Source organism: Lepidochelys kempii, chromosome 2 (assembly GCF_965140285.1).
Source record: "Lepidochelys kempii isolate rLepKem1 chromosome 2, rLepKem1.hap1, whole genome shotgun sequence".
NCBI classification, from domain to species: domain Eukaryota; kingdom Metazoa; phylum Chordata; order Testudines; family Cheloniidae; genus Lepidochelys; species Lepidochelys kempii.
The window spans coordinates 69,917,082-69,936,095 of record NC_136381.1 but is presented as its reverse complement, the minus strand read 5'-3'; the positions used below and the strand labels follow the sequence as shown (position 1 = coordinate 69,936,095).

Sequence of the window (19,014 nt, the reverse complement as noted above, 5' to 3'; positions counted from 1 at the left end):
TTTGCCCTCCTTGCACAAGAGCAGTTGGGGAGCGGTTGATAGGACCTGCTCTGTCCCGTGCGCCAGCATTTGACCCATGCTGATCTGTGCTCCTTCTGGAGGAAGGAGACAAGTCCCCATGTGACCTGAAGCAGCTTCAGTCGGTCCTGTCAACCTTTTCCTCAAGGCACTCGACAGGGAATAACTCCTTTGGACAAGTTGCCAGCTCCAGGAAACAAAGTGGCAGCTCTCTCAGAACTCAAAGGTGACCTCCAATTTGACAAGGGCCTTGGTGCCAAAGCAGGCCACATGGCCTGTTAGAGCAAGTGCTGCTTCAGATGAAGATCCCTCACCACCCTCGTCCATTTGGTGAACAATCTGCAAATCAACCACTGCTCCTTGATGTGGGCTTCACCTGGACACAACAAGCACCAGCTGGGGGGATCATTATTGGCGATCGCTCCCCCACATGATGGAATGTTTGAACCCTGGCGAGGGCGTCACCAGGGAAATATTTAAACTACAGCTAACACTAAATCTAACTAACACTGCCCCAACTATATACAACTAGAAAAGTCACTAAAAATAGAGGGATGATGAGGTGAAAACCACACAGAACTCTGACTCCAGCCATGGGGCAGTAAGAAGGAACTGAGGGGGTCAGGGCAGAACCACCTCATATAGCCAGAGAAGGGGCTATGGCCACGAGGCGCAAGCATCGCCCTGCTACTGATACTACTAGGCAAAATGCTCTGGCTCGTGTGTTCTGGACACACACACACCTAAGCAGAATACATGGCTGCATCTAGTGAAGAAGTAATTCTCTGTTGCACCAATTTACTTCAACCTACAAAAGGACTTTGGTGCATGTATAAAGCATTAACTGAGCAACTCTAATTATTATAAATGGGAATTGTGCTGTTAATATTTTATGTCAAACTGAGAAAATAACCTATAAAAATCATTTTTTGTGTTTGCACAGCACCTGACTTCAGAACATAAGTATATTGGCTATCAAATCAATCCACCTGCAATCAGCGAAAAGGAGTCCAGAAATTATATCAAGTTATCAGAGGATATGGAAATATTTTAACACTTACTTTTTATACTTAATATTTTTTCAACTTTTACATCGTGGTAGTGCCTAGAGGCCAACCAGGTTGGGGATCCATTGGGCGAGGTCCTTTATAGCATAGTATAATAAATGACAGCAAAAGGAAGTTTCAATACAATCCCCCTGTTCAACTGGTCGCAGGGTGCTTTGGGAAGGATTTTCAATGCCTCATGGGGCAGGCACAGCATCACACGATGCAGGTTTCCCAATCCCAATTCCATGGGCATCCTACTACATTGCCATCTGCTTTTCAACTTAAGTGGGGGAGGTGCAGGTGAGGGCAGAGTGCGTGACAGGGTGTGTGTGAGGAGGGGGGAAAGAGTGTGTTTCGTGGGACAGAGAGTGTCAGCATACTGTCTTGTAACTTCAGACAGTGGCAGGAAGCAATCAGCCCTGAGGCATGGGGAGTGGGAAACCCCGCCACCAGCCCCAGCTCTCTGCACAGCAATCTCTCTGAAGGGGAAGGGTGCATGCCTTCAGGGCAGCCAGCTGAGTTCAAAACAATGAGCAGAGCGGACACTTGAGGGATTATGGGATACTTCCGGAGGCCAATTGATTGCTTTCTGCCCTGTAATGTGTTTACACTGCTAATACAGCACGGAGCCTCTGGGCTGTAAGGCTTACGACTCTTGTCTAGGTGGTTTTTTTGCAATGCTGCAACTGAGGAGTTTCAGAGCACAAAGTGGCTTGGCAGTGTGTATACCTCAGGAGTTACACCACAGAAAGCTGCTTTACTGTGCAGTAACTTGCCAGCGTAGACAATTTCACAAGGAAGACCCTTTTGAGAGACATTTGGATCTGGTCCTAAGAAAACTCTACCAACTGAATAATTTCCACAGCCCACTGACTAAATGAGCCTCCAACTTCCAGTGTATGACAGCTGTGAAACACTGGTAAGATCAAAGACTCAAGGATGGTTTTAACCCATAGATGAATACATAATAAGATACACCCATAACTATAGCTTGCCCAAGAAAAAGGAAATAAAAGCACTTCTTGAACACTGACTTAATGGATTAATATAAACTTCACTTCCCATTATTTCCTTTGAATTGTTGATAACTACTCCTCCTCCGCTCTTTTATCTGATACTCTGTCAGGCACCGGAAAAAGCAGCATAAGTGTTAAAATGCTACAAAGCAAGCTATTTACTCAATGGGGTGTTGAAATTACTCAATTTTGATGACACTTAAAATTCCTATTGGCATTTAAGAATAGCCTGGGAACTGGGTGCAGGCTACAAACAAAGCAGATTTTCTCTGCCTTAAAATCACTTATAATTTTCTGAGAACTGTTTTATAGTAACAAGGAAGGGGAAACAAACTGCAATTAAATGTTCTATTTATAATCCCTATTCACAAAATGTCTTTCCTCAAAATAGCTCAAGTGCTTTCCACTGAAAAATTATGAATAGAAACAAAAATAACAGTCCACATGAGTCATGTGGCTGAGAAGCAGAGACTTCACTATTCATGGCCCTTTGAATACTAGAATGAGAATGAACCATTATGGGACCAGGAAATGAGTCCCAATGCCTGGATGCCCAAAGTGTGTGATGCAGTTATAACTTAAGTCACAGACTTGTTATCCTTTTGGAGCCTGCGATAGATGGAGCTATGTAAATAGTTTGTTCTCTCTGCTTTGCACTTTTACATTTTTTGGGAGTCTTCTTATCTGCAGGCATAACTACCATTTTGTGAGGCGTAGTAAATATTGCATATTACGAAGGAGGCAGAATGTTAGCCTATGGAGACATTTATTCTTGTGTCTCCTTCCGTCTAAAATATGTCACGCTGAAGCATATTCTGTTTATGGAAAACATAACTTTAAAAAAAAAACAGGGTCAATGGTCACTATTAGGTCCTCTGTCCCCCCCCCCCCCCCCCAGACTCCTCTTTAAATCATCTTGAGACAGGGGATAAGGTGATATTATAGTTCTTTTATAATTATGCTGCTCGCTTCCTTTATAGCTCAGTGATTTGAAGGCATTACACAAAATGAGCTGCAGTGAGTAGTGTGACCACTGTACTTGACTTGATTCAAGCAAAGGTTCTCCACTTTTCACTGTGTGGACTACTTTGTAGGAGACAAAGCATCTCTCCTCCTTCCCAATCTTCACCTGCACTGCTTGGTCTTTAACATTTTTAAATTCTACAGACCTGCAGGGAGGTGTCCCCACACTATAGACAAATGCTTGAGGGAGGAAAAGGTTAGAACTAATTCAGGTAGCAAAGTTGGAGGTAAGATACGTCATAAGTTTAAAAGGAAGTGAGCAAATGAAATAGGTGAACCTAAGTGATAACCATACCTTTCTTTCATATAATGGAGCTAAAGATAAACCAAGAAAATTATTTCAATTTTTTCTCCAGAAATTCTATGAAGCTCCCTGGTTTGTCAGGTGTAGTAAGAGCCTGGAAATCCAGTTACACTATGGATAGTACCTTACAATTTATTTGGTGCTGTTTTCTCCTGACAAATCCAAAAGTGCTTTTTACAGACAAAGAGAGAATGAGATCAGTTTATTCCCCTCCCCTATAAGACAGAATAGGAAAATACACAAGCTTTGGAAGTTTTAGGTCTAGAAACAAGGATAGGTTCTCTAACTGAATGCACTGGGGAATTTAAGTGAGCTACTACACTGGAATTTGACCAGGAACAGGACTTGCCACCTGCTTCCACTGAAAGGTGCTGAGAGAGCTTTTAATGAGCCTAGGTGGGGAGACTTTGGCATGTATTTAAGCCTCATATTAATCCTGCAAATACTGAGTTTAATGCTTATTACCATGAACAGTCCCAGTTACAATGCTGGCCACACTATGTCAAGACTTTTAAGCATAGTCTTTATTACCATGAGTAGCCCCACTCAGAGAGCTGCTCCACAATGCTAGAGCTACTCAGTGTTTTCTGGATTGCACCTTACATTTTGAAGCATTATACCAAACTCCCTCTTTTGTGCTGAGAAACTACACTGGATAACCAAATTCTCCAGGCAACTGGAGTAGCTTTGTTAAGGTGGCTGGATTTACACCAATGTAAAACTAGTGCACTAGGGGAATCATGAAATAAAAGGGTACAGGTAATTTCTATCCATTTTAGGTAAGGTAAACCAAGTGTGTGTAAAATATTAAATATCAACAATTTGATGTTGTTTCAAGCTCTTCCTTGTATAAACTTGACTGAGTTATCTTTTTGCTACCTTGCAGTCTTACTGTTAGGAATCAAGATGAAGAGAGAACAAGGAGGACTTCCCATGAACTCAGAGCAGAGAGTATTCCAAACTGTGAGGAAAGGTATCCTTTCTTTGAGCATTTATATATGTAACAGCTAAATCTGCAAGACAAATGGTTTGAAATGCACAAATGACTCCCCTGCTGCCATCCATGCACCTTCTGTTTAAATTCAATTCTCAGCCATCTCTAGCTGAATGTTACTAACATTCTCACTCTAACCTTTCATTAATTCATGGCCTGATCCAAAGCCCATTCTTTAAAAAAATTCTATATCGGGATAGCTTACACTGTATGGTGGTACAATAGCAACAACATAGTAAAGACGGAATCTCCCATTCTCCTACAAGTCTAATTTTTTCCTCCCTTATTTCCATAACTTTTATGAAAAACTTAACCAACCCAATTGGTAGTTCCCAGCTTTAAATAAGGAGGAATAAACAAGGGAGAATATAGATCCTATCACTAGTCAGGCAACTAATTAACTTTTACTATCCTTTCCTGGGTGCTCAGATGCTATGATAAGGGCCTATACAAACCAGCACAGGAGAGTAGCTTTGATGGTAACAGCTATAAACGTATTAATGTCTTGGCCTTCACTGTATGCATATTTCTACCATAATGGTGACACTGACTAACCAAAAAGACAACTGTGCATTTGAAACCTAGAAAACATGTTCAGGGGTTGCATAAAGGTTTTTTGTTGTACGTTAACTTCACGCATTTCTTTAAAATAAAGCTAGTGTAAGTCATCAGAACATTTTCACATGTGATCATTTTCATTGATCACATTTTATCTTCCACAATCCTCTGATCCTTAAGTTTACTAGAGCTTCACAGCAGGGTGATAATATTGAGTATCAGTTAACAGTTCAACCTACCATGCATTAGACTCATGTAAAGCTCACTTTTTTCTTTCAGTGAGAGCAAATGCCTTGTCTAGTGACTGAATGTTGAGTAACTAGCATCAATATCTCCTTTTCCATTCTCTCATTCAAGTCCCACTCCTACTCTTGAAGAAGTAAATGCCTGGGCTCAGTCATTTGACAAGTTAATGATCACTCCAGCGGGCAGAAATGCTTTCCGGGAGTTCCTCCGAACAGAATTCAGTGAAGAGAACATGCTTTTCTGGATGGCCTGTGAGGAGTTAAAGCAGGAATCCAACAAGAGTGTCATAGAAGAAAAAGCAAGGTTAATCTATGAAGATTATATTTCTATCCTTTCTCCAAAAGAGGTGTGTGTCCCTCCACAGCTCATTCTTTAATTCTGCATTGCACAGTGGGTTGTAACATAAATAAAGACAAAGACAGCTAAACCAAGGGATACAGGTCTTATGACATTCATTGCTAATAATTAGGCTTGGCAGAATTTGATTTTTGTTTATAACTGAGATAATATCTATTTTAAACTTAATTTTTCTTTACATTTTCACATTTATGCAACATTATGGGTTTTAAGCATTTTTTCAATTTTTATCCATTTACAATTTCACAGTTGCAGGAAATTATGTCAGGGTCAGACAATTATTTAATGATGGCAGACCCTGGGGTTCAAAAAGCTAAAGCTTTAGAACTATTAAAATACACAATGTCAACATACACATCAAAATAGACAAAGTACATTTCCTTAAATGACAGATTTCAGAGTAGCAGCCGTGTTAGTCTGTATTCGCAAAAAGAAAAGGAGTACTTGTGGCACCTTAGAGACTAACCAATGTATTTGAGCATAAGCTTTCGTGAGCTACAGCTCACTTCATTCCCCACTGTATTTTCCCACTGAATGCATCCGATGAAGTGAGCTGTAGCTCACGAAAGCTTATGCTCAAATAATTTCCTTAAATACAACTCTAAATTGTCAAGCAGCATTTTTCTTACTTTGCCTATCTGTAACTTTAGATCATCAGATGGAAATTTTGGTTTGTGTGAACAGTGAAATTGATGCTTATCTACATTTACTGATAAAAATCTAATCCTTCCAAGCCTACCTATAATGGAGACTTAGAAAGTGAAGGCATCAAGGTGCCATGGTTGAAACTATCCTCCATCTTTCCAGTTAACAGACAAAGAAGCAGATGTAGTATTATAAAGCACGGATGTTAGACACCTGTAATTCTTAGGCATAATAGGGCAAAGAGCATTGTCCTTGCTTAAATAACCAAACAAGCTAGGTTTTTAATCTTAGCATAAAAAAAGAAATGGGAGACCTTAAAATGTTTAAAACCTTTCGCTGTAATTTGCTATGAAATATAAAGGAATTGCTCAAATATAATCTGTTTTAAGAACTACTGCTATACAGCAAAAATTAACAAAGCTATCTACCAGTCTGATATTGGCAAATATTTCATACACTGAACATTACACTACAACAAGGTTGAGTTTGTTTAGTTGGTTTCTTGTTATAAAGGACTATAAACTCAAATATCAGTCAAAAGCTTATTAGCCACAGTGGTGGAAAAAGCACTACTTGTGTACAGACACAAGCACTACTGAAATCTAGTAGCTGTTAACACAATATCTTTGAGACTGCCACCTCACTGAAATTTAACTTTTCACAATATTGCTCACATATGGAACCATTATACAACTATTTGCAATTCATGTCTAATTCTGCCTGCTCTTTAGTAAAGGGATTTGCTTAAACAACATTTCTACAGGTTGCAGCTTCCTTCTGGTTAATTCTGCTGCTATGAATTCAGCCTCAGACAACACTTATTCCCAAGAAAACAAAAGCGAGTCACACAAAATTAAAAATTCACTGCACTATGAAGCAGAAAGAGCAAAAATTCCAGCTGTATCATCAGAATTTAGCACAAATATGATTTCAGACTGTATGGTTTAAAGTAAGGCTGTCTTTGAGAGAGGATTCCACTACTCAAGGAGATAATTGCATCCGAAGTTGGAAGTGATAATTCTCTCTGCCTGTGTATATCTGAGACCCTTTACACTTTGTCTGAGGGGTGAAGATTGAAATGAAAAACCAAAAAATCCACTTTTTTAAGTGGGTAGAGCTGGAAAAGTGTGCACGCTATTACCAATGTCAACGAATGCTTTTTTAATACACAGGTCAGCCTGGACTCCAGAGTAAGGGAAGTTATCAACCGAAATATGCTGGAACCATCACAACATACTTTTGATGATGCACAGCTCCAGATTTACACCTTAATGCATAGAGACTCCTACCCACGGTTTATGAACTCTGCTATTTATAAGGATTTGCTTCAGTCCTTATCTGAGAAATCCATCAAAGCATAGTATTTTTTATTAATGTATTTATTTTAAAAAAGCAGAAATGGAACTCTGGGCTACATCAACCAACAGGGAATTTAGAGTTAATAGGATATCTACCTGAAAATAACTCAGGCATATTTTAATATGGACTGTCAATGTTTTAACCTGCAGAGGGCTCTGACACCACAAGCTAACTGCAGCCTCTGATCAACTTAAGTGACACTTTGCAAAGGAGAATGTGGAGATAGTTAGATGTTAAAAAAGTCATATTTTTACAATAGCAGAATGTAGTTGGACATGAACTTATAGGAGAAGTTAAAGTTACCACTCTGGAAAGAAAGAACTCTCCAATTTATTTTTTTAAACAGTTAGTTATGACTGCTCTCACCCCTCCCTCCCCCGCCCCCCATTGTGCAGCCACAGTAGAAATAGTTGTGCTGTTGATACTTGGGCTACACTAGACTGAAGCCTCACATTTTCTAATAGTACAGCCTGGCCACTACGGACGAAGTAGAGATAGCGTTTGTCTTGGAGTGGCTACCTGATACATATAAGCAATGTGCTCATGGCAATGAAATAGAACCACCTCAAGTTTATGGAAGCTAGTGGGCTGGAATAATACTGCCTATAAAATTCTCTTATTGAGAAGTGTTATTGTACTATCAGAGTCTGCTGAAAACATTTTTAAGTTCATACTGTTCATGTTTATAAAAGCTGAAGAATTTAGGAGAGGGAAGCTTCTGGGCATTTATAATTGTAAATAAAGCACAAGAATTCTCATGTGGTGTTCTCTTCACTGCAAAGGCAGATGCAAATAATGGTAATTAGTATTTCAGTATTTAGTCCCTAGAGCTCTGCAGTAGCAGCCATTTGATGTGTTCACAGACATTGAAAATCCTAAATTACAGGCCAGATTGTTTGGGGGTTGCTTACTTCAGAGGTGATATTCATATACTTCATACAAAAGCAAGTTAAAACAAGCTTCCAGGGATATGGCATTAATTCAGGCTCAGAAAGTCTCAAAGCAAAGCAGTATTCTTCCACAAGCTTCCTACATGCATTTCTGGTATTCCTAATATATTGCACTTGTATGTGCAGACTAGTGCTTTTTGCCAAGCCTCATACCTATTACCATATGGCATTTCAGTACGCCCCCAAATTAGTTATCATAGCTAAAGCTAGGAAGAAGTTAAAACAAATTTCCTTTAAGTACCGATTTATAGATCCATTTTTACGGAGTTGCTTAATCTATAGTAATTAAGCCAAAATACACTGTAGTTTAATGTAATTCCACTACATACATTTTAGTTTACTGTAGAATTCCCTTCAGTGATAGTTTCCTATGTATTGATTTGAATGAATGCAGACAGATATGAAGCAGAAGGGTGGTGAGTGAAAAATCACCTCTTTAAAAGGGATTCATACAGGTAGTTTTGCATTGCTTTTTCTATGAAAGCTATTGTATTCTTTCTCCAGCCTATCAGCAGTTCTCCCATCTGGGCACTATGATACAAACACTAAACGCCTTCTCACTGGGGGAAAATTCAGGCATGTGCTAATTTCCTTGCTTGTTCAATGCACCATGCAGGAGATATGTTTTGCTCTTTCAGTGTTAATCCCATTAAAAATGAGTTTTGCTGCTACTCAGTAGCGAGGGAGAAGACCTGATATAAGGTAAGTTGTAAGCAACAGCTGTGGCTAAATAGTTTCCATCATCTATTTCTATAAAAAACACAACATTTAGCATGTCAGTTTGAAAAAAAAATGATTTAAGCAACATTTAACAAGTAACACTGCAAAACAGTGCTGCCAGCTGACTCAGTTAAAAAGAAAAGAGCTCTTCTAGGTCACTGGTTAAAATCTGGTCCAAGTCAAAATCTGGTGACTGCCAGTTGTTACTAAAATACATTTGGAAGCTGGTTATGTCAAATTAGAGATCTCAGTCCAGTTCATTGACATATCCAGAGCACAAGACAACAGTCACATTAATAGTTTCAGTTTACACTGCATATTAACTGGCATGCTGGCTAGTAGTCTCAGCGCTTGCCAAAGATCAAAATAGGCATGTTGGTGAGGTAGCACTAGGAGAACTTGGACTATCAGTGACTATGCTGTACTTATGTATTAATTTGGTTGTGTCAGGCCTTTGAGAAGCACCAAGCTGACAAAAGAAGTTAAACTAGATCACTTTCAGCTTGCTAGAGAGATCAGATATATTCATCAGAAAAAGTTCAAAACTGTGTATTTCACTTGGACAATTAAGCTAGACTGGTCAGTTTCCTGGGAAATTAAAAGTTAATGGAAACTTTCCATTCGTTTCAGGTGTGATTAAAACAAACCCTCCTGTCGCATTTCTTCATTTTAACTGAATTTTATATATGATTAGATAAGATTAATTAAATCACACATAAAAGACAGCTTATTCCCTGTATTTTGTTTCACTATTCATAACTATGCATAAACTCATCTCTAGTGAAATATACTAACCTTTTCCAAGGGCCAAGTTTTGGTCCCATTGAATTAGGACATACTAATTAGATTGTTATAGTAGGCAATAATTGTTTCAGAAATACCAGGACAAAGTATATCTATATCTACACAAGTTATATAGAACAAATGAAGTCAAAACCATTATCACAGGATCAATATATCCTGGCTTGAAAGTAAACATTGCTGGTTTGCATTGGCATTTATCTAGCAGCAGGACATCATTAAGCTGCACTAACCTTCTATTCCACTGGTACTAGCTTTTAAATGTCTGCACTTTATATACCAATAACTCCCACAAAACATTCATACTGTTCGAGTGTTCTTTTCATGAACCTGCTAAGCAATATTAAAATTGCATGGACCCCTTCAGCCAACACATCAATTGATGCTATCCACATTGTGCTTTAGACTGAACTTTAAATTCCAAATTCATTAGTACAATCTAATGAAGTACAATATAGCAAATGTCTGTAGGTTACACATTTTAAATCACATAAAAAATTGTTCCAGTAGCATGGTATATCTAAGTGTCCTTTCTAATAAGAGAGGGCACTTTGATACACAAAGAATGACCATTAATATGAAATTTAAAAACTAATAATTCACCCTGAGAAATTGTGTTTAACTTCTTCACCTAAAGACACAGCCAAGTTTGAAACTATTAGTGAGCATCAGTATCAAACTTGTTAAAGAGAACATTTTTTATACTAACACACACTACAATAACTTTATGGGGACTGGATGATTCAATTTAATTCAGAAACCTATCTCGGTCCTTAACTTGTCCCATTGTGGTCAATGGGAGTTTTGCCCAAGTAGCTGCAGGATCTAGTCCCAGAAACTGTTACTACCTACTGGCTGTGGCTTTAGATGAAGAATATCTCATTCCAGTTCTTACAAGAGTCTGAACTGTGATACTGGCTTTAGTGATTTGCAGATTTCCTGTGGGAAGTTTCACAAAACTGAGCATGCATAGAAAGTGAATTATTATTGTATCTTCTTATCAAGGGACGCTATCCTTTCATGTAAGGGTAGAGATAGGTTGAGTGTAGACAGAACATGAGGAACTTCGTACACACGATGCTGTGCCTGTTCTGTAACTAACTGAGATTTCCACTGCTGTCAAAGTCCAGCTGGCACCCAAGTCACAAGGACTACATTTGCTTAATACAATTTGTTAGACTTGTCCTTTCAGAAGTGCCCAAAAACAAAGGACAGACACACGGACACTAAAGATCTATAATTAAAGTCATTTTGTTGTTGTATAAGGCAACTTAAAAGATTTCAAGATATTTTCAAAGATACATAAATAAAACAGTCCTGCTAAGTTTTCATTGTAGATTATTCTGTTCACTTTTCAAGTCAGTTTAATTTTAAAAATATCTTTCTGAATTAGAGCAGAAATATCAAGCAAGCAGAATCCAAATTCTTTCCATAAAATTATGCAATAACCTTTGAAACATTTGAATAATTTCCTCCGTTTTTTTAAAAGCAGGTGTGTCTATAACAAACTAAATTCTTAGCCACGTTTATTTTCCCTTCCACAAGGATAGACTATTTTTCTTTTTCAACAGGAAAGAGCTTGATTTGTAATGTAAGATTAAAGTATTTAACAAACTCTTTTTTGGGTCTCACAGCTTAAGTGTTTTCAGAATTTAACGCTGCCTCATTTGAAACCATGTCTCCACCATTACAGAGCAAATTAGCAAAAGAAAAATTCTGCCTGCCCAGTCCAGTTAAGGAGTTTATTCTCCAGAAACTAAATGGATTTACATACTGCAACTACCCACAAATTCCACACGCACTGATTGGACAGACCTTCCCCACCCCAGAGCTTAAATAAATATAAATATAGAGGTTGTCAAAACATAAGAATCTTATGTCCTCTAACCATGCTGGCTCTTTGCTAAATAGCATTTGCAAAGTGTTTTAAAAGGTGCACTGTCAAAAACCAGATTCTAATAAAACAAATCTTTCTATCATCCTGGATGGTGAAAGACCATAACTTTAATGATTTATTCTGGTCTCTGGTTTGATCACTGGCATCAATGATTCTAAATATCAAAATAAAGTTCATTAGCAGTTCACAGGGAACTAATGCCATTTATATGAATTGATGTAAAGTAATATTACTTGCCCAACCAGTTTATCCTTTTATCAACTAGTTTACTGACTGCCATTTAAACAGCCTGCTACAAAATGTCTTTGCTCATTTACAAAGTCTAAAATAAACTCTGGTATCAAACACATAAGCAAAACAAACCAATTAGATCAAATTTAAACAAACTATTTAAGTCATTTCTCCAGAAATAAAATCTAGTGGTAGTAATATACAGGCTTTAGGGCAGTACAATAAATTGGACTGATCAATGCTGGTTACATAAGCAAATTTATCCAAGCATTGTAACAGAAGAGGTCAATAGATCCATTAACAAAGTTCCAAACTTCATGATCTGAATTTAAGCATTAATTCATAAATGGTATGTACAAACCAGACAGAGCCAACAAGTTGCAATTTAGATACCACAGCAGATTTGGTATAATTAAAATGAAGTTAGTTGTCCTTCCTCCCCACAAAATTAGTGGGGATATGCTGGTGAGAAACAAACACAAATTTCATTCACACATTTTTAACATAATTGAGAGGTAAAATATGTCTGGTGGGTATGGTTCAGACTGTAAAAAAATATACAGTACGTTGTTCACACAGTTAAGAAAACAATTCAGTTACCAAAAGTTTATTGATAAAAGTTTAATGTCAACTTACTTATAAAAATGAAAAAATATTTTAAACATACACCGTACAATTGAGCATCTGGGCCCTACTGACTATTAACTATAGGAAAGCATTTAAGGAAGTTGTGTCAAAAACCAAAGGTTAAACTCCAGGGATGTATTCTGCTTAAAAAAAAAAAAAAAAAAAAAAAGTTTCTTGTTTGCAGGAACCTACATGCCTGGCCTAGTTCTTAAAGCTAATTACAAAATCCTCTTTCTGGTCCTGGTGTCTTGACAGTTGTTTCTTCTAACAGAACTGTCAAAAGAAAAGAAATATTTTATGAGGTATCTGCATACAGCTTATTTCTAGTTCTTTGCAAGAAAGAAGAGAAGTCGGCATTGCTCTAGAATGTGGTAATTTGCTTACAGTCACAGCATTTGCTTACATTCAAGAATCTCTACAGGGATTGAAAAATCTTTTTCTGTTCACTTGCCCACAGTGAGTGCAGAAAAAAGTGTATTTGGTCCTGAAGCCATTTGTATTGGTATGAAATAATTTCTAGATGTGGCAAGTTATTAAATACCTTTAAGTGTAGGTTTGACCTAACATTAAATAAAAGGGAAAAAATACATGTTAAGTTTATAAAACTTCAGAAAGGGGCACAAAACAAAGGAAGCTTTTCCCTGGCATTTTTCCCAATTTTCTTCTGCTGACATTTTTAGCAGGGAAACAATATACACTTCTGGGGTGGTACAACAGCCTAACAGGGTGAAGAAAATATAAGAATTAAGGGAAAAGCAGAAGTCTAATATTCACAATTCACTGTACAATGGCCCAATTAAGTAAAGAAAGATCTTTTTTCCTCCTAATTATAGTATTGTCTTCACTACACTGGGCCATTGTAGCTCACCAGAAACTTTTGAAATAAGCTTCCAAAATACAATAATTTGTGTAAGTCAATTCCAGGGCTCTCTCACAACCCTTCCCCCATTACCCACCAGCGATCTGGCAGTAGCAGGCCCTCTTGCCCTCTCCATTGAAAGGGAGAAGAAGCTGAAAGGTGATCAAGTCTCTTTACAGGAATGCAAATAAAGGGATCTCCTGGCTATGTCTCTCCTATTCCTCTTTCAGCAGCTCCATCTGCTGCTAGGAAGTTGGGGAGCTTTGCAACACTCCCCATTGGTGAGCACCAGCTCCTCCGACTGTTCCCCTTTCATATCCATCTGCTTAGCGTACTTTTACGGCCCTCGTGACTGTAGTATCTGGCTGCCTCACAATCTTTAATGAATTTATCTTCACAACACCTCTTGTGAGGTAGGGAAGTGCTGTTATCTCCATTTTGCAGAAGGGGAACTGAAGCACAGAGAGACTAAGTGACTTGCCAAAGATCACACAGGAAGTCTGTGGCAGAGGAAAGTATTGAACCTTGGTCTCCAGAGACCCAAGATAATGCCCTAAGCTCTGGACCATTTTTTTTTCTTGCATTACCTCGTGCAAGCCCTCATGTGGCCAGCCAAGGAAGAGGGGAAATCCTATGGGTATGGGGCTCCCACAAGCCATTTTAGAGGATACTAGGCAGAGGAAAAGGAGCTGTGCTCCCCAACACTCTCCACTCCTACAGATCAACTTTAGTTTTGCAATTTTGTAGTCAGTGTGGATCTCTAAGTGACCATGTGTCTCATGTACATAAGACTAGAGGTTTTTTGAATAGCAGTGTCCATCAGGGCCATGTATGCACTCTTGGCTTCCCTGGGCTCTTATGAGGGCTGTCAAGGTTCCTTCCCCACTCTGAACTCTAGGGTACAGATGTGGGGACCTGCATGAAAGACCCTCTAAGCTTATTCTTAGCAAATTAGGTTAAAAACTTCCCCAAGGTACAAACTTTGCCTTGTCCTTGAACCGTATGCCACCACCAAGCGTCTTACACAAAGACCAGGGAAAGAGCCCACTTAGAGACATCTTCCCCCAAAATATCCCCCCAAGCCCTACACCCCCTTTTCTGGGGAAGGCTTAATAAGAATCCTCACCAATTTGTACAGGTGAACACAGACCCAAACCCTTGGATCTTAAGAACAATGAAAAATCAATCAGGTTTTTAAAAGAAGAATTTTAATTAAAGAAATGGTAAAAGAATCACCTCTGTAAAATCAGGATGGTAAATACCTTACAGGGTAATTAGATTCAAAACATAGAGAATCCCTCTAGGCAAAACCTTAAGTTACAAAAAGACACAACAACAGGAATATACATTCCCTCCAGCACAGCTTATTTTACCAGCCATTAAACAAAAGGAAATCTAACGCATTTCTAGCTAGATTACTTACTGACAGTTGTAAAGCTGCATTCCTGATCTGTTCCCGGCAAAAGCATTACACAAACAGACCCACCATTTGTTCCCCCCCTCCAGCTTTGAAAGTATCTTGTCTCCTCATTGGTCATTTTGGTTAGGTGCCAGCGAGGTTATCCTAGCTTCTTAACCCTTTACACATGAAAGCGTTTTGCCTGTGGCCAGGAGGGATTTTATAGCACTGTATACAGAAAGGTGGTTACCTTCCCTTTATATTTATGACAAGGGCATAGAGAACAGGGAGGCCATGACCCTTCTTCATTCCCCTCACAATTCGAAGTTTGTGTAGCTGAGGACTCTGAAAAATTGGTGATAAAGGGTGGGATGTGGGATCCACATTGGCTACAGCAGAGGTGGCCAACCTGTGGCTCCGGAGCCACATGCAGCTCTTCAGAAGTTAATATGCAGCTCCTGGTATAGGCACCGACTCCAGGGCTGGAGCTACAGGTGCCAACTTTCCAATGTGCAAGGGGGTGCTCACTGCTCAACCCCTGGCTCTGCCACAGGCCCTGCCCCCCACTCCACTCCACCCATCCCCGCCCCCTCCCCTGAGCCTGCCATGCCCTCGCTCCTCCCCTCTCCCTCCCCAGAGCCTCCTGCATGCCATGAAACAGCTGATCGGGAGGTGCAGGGATGGAGAAGGTGCCAATCGGCAGGGCTGTTGGTGGGTGGCAGGTGCTGGGGGGTGGGGAGAGAGCTAATGAGGGGCTGCTGACACATTACTGTGGCTCTTTGGCAATGTACGTTGGTAAATTCTGGCTCCTTCTCAGGCTCAGTTTGGCCACCCCTGGGCTACAACTTCTTAAAGAACTACACAGTTACTATAGGGTCAGTAAACCTGCTTTCTTCTTTGAGTATATTTCTTCTTTGAGTTGATCCCACTGTAGGTGACGGGGAGCAGTATCTTCTCCAGATTTTGCAAGTGAAGAATCTCGGCTGTATCAGTGAAACATGGATTGGAGTACTGCTGTTCTGAACTTGGAATCTGCCCTGGCAGCCATGTCAAGTGCATAGTGTTTCAAAAACGGTCAGCGGGCTTGCTCCACAAGGCTGTCTGTCAGATCTCAGAGATCAGTATATTTCTGAAGCAGGCCAGAGACATTGGTTGGATCTTAATGGAGTATGCATTTATGTTCAGAGGGCAAGGCTTGCCAACCAACTGATTACAGACAAATAAATTGGGTAATCCACCTTGAGATTCTCATAGAAGAGATGGCTTGGCCTTTTGACATGCTGGATATGACCACAAAGATTCTGACAGCCTTGGTCCTGTTGATTTAATAAAGCAGAACCCTAGACACATCCAGAGTATAAAGGGCGTATAAGGCAGTTTAGTCATGACAGCCTGCATTTGGCGGACTCTAGACACTGATGTGATGGCTACAAGAAAGACCAAACTTCATGGCTAGATGGTACAACAATTCAAATGAGAAATGGTCTAAGAGCGATAAGTAGGGCCCTACCAAATTCATGGTCAATTTTCATCAATTTCACAGTCATAGGATTTTAAAGATCATAAATTTCATGATTTCAGCTATTTAAATCTGAAATTTCTCGGTGTTGTAATTGTAGGGGTCCTGACCCAAAAAGGATATATATGTGTGTGTGTGTGTGTGTGGTGGGGGAGAGGGGGGTTGCAAGGTTATAGTGGTACAGCTACCCTTACTTCTGCACTGCTGCTGGCAGCGGTGCTGCCTTCAGAGCTGGGCAGCTGGAGAGCAGCGGCGGCTGGCCGGGAGCCCAGCTCTGAAGGCAGAAGCAGCGCAGAAGTCAAGATGGCATAGTATGGTATGGCCACCCTTACTTCTGTGCTGTTGCCTGCAGAGCTGAGCCCTCAGGCAGCAACCGCCACTCTTCGGCTGCCCAGTTCTGAAGGCATCAGCGCAGAAGTAAGGGTGGAATGGTACAGCGTTGCCACCCTTACGTCTGCGCTGGTGCTGGTGGGGCAGTGCCTTCAGAACTGGGCACCCGGCCAGCAGCTGCTGCTCTCCAGTCACTCAGCTCTGAAGGCAGTGCAGAAGTATGGGTGGCAACATTGTGACCCCCCCTAAAATAACCCTGTGACCACCCTGAAACTTCCTTTTGGGTTAGGACCCCTAATTTGAAAAACACTGGTCTCCCCTACGAAATCTGTATAGCATAGGGTAAAAGCACACAAAACACCAGATTTCATGGGGGGAGTCCAGATTTCATGGTCCATGATGTGTTTTTCATGGCTGTGTATTTGGTAGGGCCCTAGCTATAAGAGAACCTCATTAAGCTTCCACATGGGAGCAGGGTCTCTAACTGGAGGGCAAGTATGGAGAAGGTTCTTGAGAGATCTCAATCCCAAAGGATGTGAAAACACCAAGTGTGCCTGCATCTGAGTGCAGCACACAAATATTGCTACAAGATGGACTTTGAAGGCACTACTGGCTAGTCCTGCTTTCTTCAGGAGGAGCACTTAGGCCAGAATCCTTGGTCTTAAGGCCTCAACTGCCTTAAGCTGCCCATAAGAAAAACCTTTTCCACATCAAGGAGTAAGTCTTCCTGTTGGAGAGTTTCTGACTCTGTAAAAGGAACTCTCGGGCCTGCAGGAAGCAGTCTGTCAGTCCTTTTTCAAACAGCCTACATCCAGACCATCAGATGCAGTGACTGTGGGTTTAAGTTTGACCCTGGTTCTGTGATAGCATGTCCAAACCCATGGGAAGATGTGTATGTTGCGTGGGGGAAGGGAAAAGGAGCGGGGGAGTGGCTGACTGGACATCTGCAGATCAGATGGCCAAAACTGCCTTGTCCAGTAGGTACATGAATGTAGCTTTATCTTGCAAATGAATGTAGCTTTATCTTGCCTAATCTGGACATGATCCTGGGGATTGGTGCAAAGACATGCAAAAGTCCTTGAGACCCACCAAGCAGAAAGGTGTCCAGATGGGACCCGGAGTCTGTACCTCTACTGGAGCAGACATCCTCACACTTAACACCGTCTGCTATGCCAAACAGATGAGAATACCACACTGGTGAAATATTGGGTCTAGGATGGATTTCCAATGACCACTTGTGATTGGTTACCATCTTCCTGCTTAAAAAAGTCTACCAGGTTGTTCCTGACCGCAAGGAGGCATTTAGCTATTGGAGTCACTTGGTGGTGATGGCACCATTCCCAGGTCTTAACCACCTCTAGGCAGAGTGGGGATGATCAAGCATCTCAATCTCCAAAGCGTCCATGACCTGCACCCAGCTCTCGAAAGGTCTTGAAGTTGTCCAGTGCCTGTATCAGCAGCAAAGCTACTGTCTTTCCCGGGACAAAGATAAGGCACCTTTAGATAGCGAAAGGGGTCATTTGGCCTCCTGCTGTCATGTCTCTCTGCATTCCAGTGACCAAGGTCTTGCTAGTGAAGCTGCAAGAGAAAGGCTCCTCCTCCTTCTTCTGCAAAGACAGTAACTGACTCCTTTAGGCCTAGAAGGTGAGCCCCAAAAGCCCCAGTAAGGCCACAGTAATATTCTGTATTCAGCACAGAGGGCTGGCTAGTTGTTGGCTGTACTAGTGCCAATCCCAGCGTGCCTGTTATTGGGGTCTGTAGAGATTCTCTGGTTTCTAAATGGTGATACTGCTCATAGATCTCAGCAACAAATTGTTTCTGCCAGATGTCAGAGAAAAGGCAAGGTCTGGGGATGTTGAGGAGTACACTTCCACAAACAGCACTGGTTCATAAAGCGGTTTCTGCTCTGAGGACTATGTCAGTGCAAATGTCTTTCTCAATGCTGTGTGTGGCTCGGGTGTGCTCTACGTCTGTATTACTGGTGCTAGAAAGAATATCGGGGGGTGGGGGGAGGGGAGGAGTGATGTCTGGTACCAGAGCCATACTGCACCACAGTCAGCTCCTTTCTCCGCATCTTTGATGCTAGGTGTGACTTGCCTTCTGACATCTTCC

General features: G+C 40.6%; 2 protein-coding genes across 9 annotated transcripts in view; one reads left to right on the top strand and one right to left on the bottom strand.

Annotated features, from left to right (window-relative positions):
• RGS20 (regulator of G protein signaling 20) overlaps positions 1–8,835 on the top strand; it is a 49,201-nt gene extending 40,366 nt beyond the window's left edge. For 2 of the 7 annotated variants that reach the window (XM_073331160.2, XM_073331163.2), the window contains 3 exons: positions 4,297–4,383; positions 5,320–5,554; positions 7,383–8,834. In XM_073331160.2, the coding sequence (XP_073187261.1) occupies positions 4,297–4,383; positions 5,320–5,554; positions 7,383–7,571 (511 nt within the window). In that variant the 3' untranslated portion in view covers positions 7,572–8,834. The other 5 variants (XM_073331162.2, XM_073331168.2, XM_073331165.2 and 2 more) reach the window with 4 other exon arrangements.
• A 3,924-nt stretch (positions 8,836–12,759) lies between these two features.
• The window catches only part of TCEA1 (transcription elongation factor A1), a 60,703-nt gene continuing 54,448 nt past the window's right edge, over positions 12,760–19,014 (bottom strand). For both annotated transcript variants that reach the window (XM_073331154.2, XM_073331156.2), the window contains exon 10: positions 12,760–13,068. In XM_073331154.2, coding sequence (XP_073187255.1) covers positions 13,060–13,068 — 9 coding nt within the window. In that variant the 3' untranslated portion in view covers positions 12,760–13,059. The remainder of the gene's footprint in view (positions 13,069–19,014) is intronic.